The sequence below is a fragment of the Pinus tabuliformis genome, chromosome 7 (assembly GCF_031772625.1).
Source record: "Pinus tabuliformis cultivar Carrire ecotype Pingquan chromosome 7, CPIR1, whole genome shotgun sequence".
In the NCBI taxonomy this organism is placed as follows: domain Eukaryota; kingdom Viridiplantae; phylum Streptophyta; class Pinopsida; order Pinales; family Pinaceae; genus Pinus; species Pinus tabuliformis.
This window is the reverse complement of record NC_142293.1, coordinates 633455642-633461958: the sequence shown is the minus strand read 5'-3', so window position 1 is coordinate 633461958 and position 6317 is coordinate 633455642. Positions and strand designations below refer to the sequence as shown.

Below are 6317 nucleotides of genomic sequence, written 5' to 3'. Positions count from 1 at the left end.
GTCATCACAACTATAAATGTAGTGATACCACAACCAAATTATCCTTTAAAAAAAACTAATTTCTTAACATTAAAATAAACAAATATATTAAAATACAACTAATAATTAATATAATTAATATATGATCGAGATGAAAAAATTGTTATCCCCTTATTCAGAATATATAATGCGAAAATTAAAAATATATAATGTAAAACTATAAAACACTTATATTTAGAAAGAGAATGCGTAATTTTTAATTAATTTTCTTAAATAATAAAATTAAGATAAAATTTTATTTATTTATTTTCTTTTTATATTTCATTTTACCACAATAGTTTTTAAAAGTGTGGTGATTTACTTTTGTTCAAATTTTTATTTTTAATATTTTGTTCATGTGAGACTTTGGATTACACCTATCTGTGCGGTAATTAGCTTTTTGTAATTAGGTATGCTGTCCAATCAAATATCCGATATAGTTTTTAATAATAACTAATTTCTTATCTGTCACCAATCTGGGCGAGTCCGGCCATCGGTGATAAAATAGCATAAACTCTTGGGTTAGTAGAATTTGAGTCCTTCGAAGATAAAGTTCGGTGACTTTTGTTGCGATGACATCGGATGATTTTGGATTCTGGTCATCGGAGTGAAGGGAGGACGAAAATTACTGTAAGAAAGTAGGAATCACAGGGTCGGTGGGTTCTGTCCCCATGCCTGAAAATTGGAGAAGCGTGGGCTACATCCTTAGCAGGTTTGCCAATCTCTGTCTGTATTTCTATGTAAAGGCTTGCGACCTGCCGAGTTCCAAAAGCTGACATGAACCCTTGGCGTTCTGAATTGCTCATTGATTAGAAAGGCACCACCAAACTCAAAAACTCACAAAGAAGAACAATTGTTAGGCGCGGCTAAAAATGGGATCGGTAAATGCACAAGCTCAAGGCGCCCCGCTTTCATCCAAACCAAAGATAAGAAAAGGTCTCTGGTCCCCGGAGGAAGACGCGAAACTCATCAATTTTGTCATAAAGAACGACCTTCTGCGTTGCTCCTGGAGCTTTATTGCGAAACAAGCTGGTAAGTGATAACATACCAGCCACTTCTTTTATTTTCAGTTTTGGTCTTTTCTATTCAATTGAACCCCATTAGAATATGGGACAACCTAGGCCAAGTTAAATAACTGCAGTGTTCTCTTAAAAGGGAAATCAATGAATGAAAATGCAAGAATATAATAAGATGACATTAAGACATTATAATCTCGATCTATATTATTGGGAAGTATAAAATAATCAGAGATGCTTGTCCTTTTGAAACCATGTTTATGCCTGTGAGGTCAAGGGTATGTTTTCTATCAGAAATTCCAAGGTTTAATTCGATGCACAAGGAAGGCATGTTATTTTCCTTTTATTCCGCTCACGCTCATTATAACACCCTCGGGCAAGGAATATGAGGACGTGGTAAAAAAATTACATTTTAAAACATAAGAGAAGGGCATTATTTTTCTTTTAATCTCCTCGAGCGAGTCTACTCTTGGTCGAGGAACGTAATTACAGGCAGACATCTTGTTTAATGCCTATTTAAAAAAAAAAACTGACTATTCAGGCGAGAGGGTTGTAAAGAAGCTTATTATAGGGCTTTGCTCTCGGATCATAGAAAAGTTTAGGGTTATATTCTCAGTGGGTTAATTTTTTATCTTTTTTTCAAAAAGAAAATTAATAAATTTCTATTTTTCTTAAAAAAATGACCTAGAATAAATTATTTTATCATATAAATTGCAAAAAAAATTATAGATGTATGTAAGATTATTACAAATTTTAATTTTGAATTATGCATATTAAGAATTACCAAAATTTCTAAACTTTTCCTTTCCCTAAATTTACATACAGGTCTGCAGAGAAACGGAAAGAGTTGCAGGCTTAGATGGATTAACTACTTAAGGCCTGGCCTTAAACACGGTGGGATTTCACTTCAAGAAAAACAATTGATCATACAATTACAGTCCATCCTGGGTAACAGGTTTACGTTCTTTTCTTTTCCAAAATCAGTCAGCTTCTGTTCTCTGATTTCTCTGGTAGAAATTGTTCACTTAAAACATTCCTCTTCTGTTCTCTGATTTCTCTCGTAGAAATTGTTCACGACGGTACATTGACTTGGGAAATTTATGGCATGGACCACACAGGTGGTCTCAAATTGCTGCCTATTTGCCTGGACGTACGGACAACGAGATCAAGAATTATTGGAACTCTTGCATTAAAAAGAATCTGGACATGAAACACAGGTCCCCTCCGACTCCGCGTCCTCCACGCAATCCAACGCCGACAACAAGAACACACAGTAAGCCGATCGTATATGCACATGATGCGCAAAAGTGGTTTCAATCTGGGAAGCTGCTGGACGAGATACATGACGGGTACCATTCATTGAAGGACTCCTTTCATTTAGGGATCAGTGCAGAAAATCAGTATCCTTCTTGTAATGATGTAATCAGTACTTCAAATCCTGACTCTTGCGGTCAGGATTTAAAGTATGAACCAGTAAAGGTGCAAAATAATGTGCTCCCAATTGATCCAGACTCCACGACCAACCAGCTAGTTTCTTATTATCAACACTGGATTGGTTCTACTTATACTCAAACTATTGAGGGCTTCTCTCAACCCTTTTTATTTCCAAGTCTGCAAACATCAAGAGGAGATCAAGTAATAAACTTCTGCACTACATTGTCACCTCATGAAAATCCTGGCTCTGTCCATAAAACTCTACGGTATACGGACACTATGCCCGCTCTGGATGACATAAGCGACTCATCGAAATGGAACATTCAAAATGAGGTCGATATCATCGACTATTCTTTGCTCACTGCACCCTCTGGATTAACTCCGTGGAACACGAGTCATTATTGTTTAAACTCAACTGGTTTGACTGAATCTGTTTATGGAGGAGCTTATACTACTAAAGAAGTGGAGGATTGCGTGGGCTTACATGAGAAGGCATCCCATCAGTCATGCCCGCCACTTCAATGCCGCTGGTCATTCACGGAACCTGCAATTTAATGGCGCATCGAAATTGATAAGATGTTTTAACATTGCTTGATAGCAAGAATCTCTAAATTTTATGAGGGTCAAGGTCGCTTGATAGCAAGAATCGGTAAATTTTAAACCCGATGAAGTCGATGCTGTAGAAATATGGTATATTAATATTCAATAATCTATTTTTTTAATGGGAATTATTGTAAAATAAAGTTATATTTTTATTTATTCGTTTTTTTCATTACATTTGCTCATAATATCTAGTATCCTAACCAAATATTTTATAATTTATCCTAACCAAATATTATATTTTATAATTTATCCTAACCAAATATTTTATAATTTATCCTCTGACATTAAGATATATAGGAATGTGTATTTAAACTAGTATAGATCTACGATGTTTTGACGATGAACCACACTTGTTTGGAAATGGGTGGAAAAATGAATTTTGATCTTATTATCGCTGAAAACTTCCCTCAAAAATAGGAATTTGTATTTAAACTAACATAGATCTATTTTTTTGCATGGGTGAGACTAAACGACCTAAAGAGATGCAAATTTATTTTAGAGTGAAAAAATACAATGTGTAATATTTCATTGTTTAAATTGTATTCTTGAATAATATATATTTTTAAGTACATCAATATTAATTCATATTAAAATATTTTATTCATAACCTACATTGGATATTTTACTATATATAACACTGAAATATTTTCTTTTAACATTTTTTTATATATAGATATATATATGAAGTTGACACTCACATGACTTAGTTAACAAAGATCTTCAAATAATTTATCTAAATATGGTGTTAAAATATTTTTTAAAAGCTTAAGGTTTAACCATATCACTCACATGTTTTTTTCACTTCTAATTGATCTACATGAAATTATATTAGGTCATATGGATGACTGATTAAACATTCATAGCATATTCTTTTATCTAAACTTTTTATAGATGACATTGTTTTTCTACATAAAGAATATTCTATTTTTATTTTAAGAGGGACACATATTAACTCCAACTTGAGCATTGTAGAGACGTTTACACTGGGCTATAGAATGAGGCTATCCACTCAATAAGCCTCTCCAACTAGAATTTGTCCACCGTCATTAAGATCTATATAGGAAATTTTAAGTTTGTATTCATTATACATTTTTAGACATTTTTTATAAAATATAGGGTTTGTGATTAATCTTAAAATTATTTTTAGAGTTATTCTTGAATATTTATAATAACTATATTACTAGGAAGTTTAATATAGTGACATTTTGTGGAGGCTAATTATAGATATCTTAGTACAAGTGGGAAAATTTCTAGCTTGAGATTTGTTACAATTTTGGAGATATAGTCTATGAAATATAGGGTTTGTATGTAATCTTAAAAACAATGTTAAACTAGTGGTATTGAATGTTACTTATAGCTCATTTTATGTAAAATTTTCTAGTAAAAAATTATGGAGTTTAAGTACAAATATTTTAGTGGTGGTCAAAATTATACATTCTAGCTCCCTATATTTTAATGCATATAGTGTGTGGAATTAGGCTTTGTAGCTAACCTTGAAATCAAATTTTAAAAAGTTGTCATAGATAAAAAATTTGGACTCAAAAGGGTTCAAATTTTAGATACATATGTATCAAAATAAAGGTTAGATATTCTTGCATTCTTTGAATTAGGGTTTGTAGTGTATAACTTACATTTGGTACAAATTTTGATTGGAAGATATACAACAATACTAATATATCCAAAAAATGAACGTTAATTCATGAATTGGGTCATAATAGTGTCAACCTCTACCTTGCAAAATTTGTTTTTTTTTGTTATTTTAAGGTATTTTTTTGGGGTTAGCAAGCTCATGTTTATTTTTTTTAGAGATGTGTTATGATGTCTTTATATAACATATTTATCTATATTTCAATAGTTAATAATGTTGTGAGGAAATAACACATGTAAGAACTACAAAAATCTCTCTAACCAATATTAGTACCCCTTCAAGTAGGACTACATCAAATAGTACCTATATATCAAATATTAATTCCAAGTACCTTTTCATATATAGAAATTTCCCTAGGTATACCATAAACCAACTTTAAATAAGCTAATTGGTTATCTTGTTAATATATTACATTGAGAATATCAGCGAAGGATACCATCCTATCATACCTTATTAGTCGATTTGTATGGCTAAGGAAATTATTAATCCTCCTTAGTTAATTCCTTGAGATATTAGCCTAGGTATTATTGTTTAATGAACATATATAGCAAAGATATGTAGTACCCAACACTTCATTGTCCTTAAGACCTAGTAGCTTATCATAGCTCTAAGGGGTTCTAACAATATTACTTCACCAGTCAAACCTCTAGAATGCCCATTCATGACTCATGAGGAAAATGAAGAGCTACAAAGCAAACTATACAAATTGGATAACCAAATTAACAAACTTAATTATATGTCAGTGACAAAGAAAGATTTCATAAATACACAAATAGAAATAGAATGAAATGTGGGAAATATGATAGAATAGTTGGAAAGAAAGATGGATGAGCATGTGGAAGAAATGGAGAAGAAGATGGAACAATTGGAACATAATGTCACACAAGTGCCAGATGAGATGATCCCTAGATTTGATATTGTGACTTGACGTACTTACGAAAATAAAGGTAGTGTCCACGTTGAATAAATTTCCAATAATAAGAAATCATTAGGTGAATTTACATCTAATAATGGAGTTACTTATAGATGTTCTCCAAAAGGTATAAACCTATCGAGAGTTTAACTAAATAAATTTGACTAGAAAAAGGTCTTTACCTAGATGAACCAAATAGAGCAACATCTTGAATTACATATTTTAGATGATAACTAAAGGATTTGCATATTGACTTTGTGCATTGATACTAAACCCTATCAATGGTATTAATGGGTAGTTAAAATAAAGCTTCATTATTATAAATACAAGTGGGATTTATTAATAAGAGACTTAAAAGTGCATAATATAAGAAATTTTGGGAACAATGTTACTCTTGTCAATTGGAAAAAGTCAAGAAAATAGTTGATATTGAAGACTATAATTTATAAGTTCAATTATTAGCCACAAGCGTTCATAACATAAGTGGTGACTATTTGTCGCAAGATTACATGGGTGGATTCAAAAAAGACATTAAGCACAATATTTTATTAAAACATACTAAATATATTATGGAAGCTATGTAATTTTCACATTATATTGAAGCTGGGAATAAGGCTACACATGAGTATATAATTGGAGTATATGTAGGAGGCATAGATTGTTTTAGGGCTGATAAGTGAATATC

General features: G+C 31.6%; 1 protein-coding gene across 1 annotated transcript; it reads left to right on the top strand.

Moving 5' to 3' along the window:
- Nucleotides 1–890: 890 nt before the first annotated feature.
- Nucleotides 891–3023, top strand: LOC149249035 (transcription factor MYB61-like). Its single transcript, XM_089451775.1, has 3 exons — nucleotides 891–1050; nucleotides 1860–1989; nucleotides 2153–3023. Exons 1-3 carry the CDS (start codon nucleotides 891–893, stop codon nucleotides 3021–3023), a joined length of 1161 nt encoding a protein of 386 aa, XP_089307901.1.
- Nucleotides 3024–6317: the final 3294 nt, after the last annotated feature.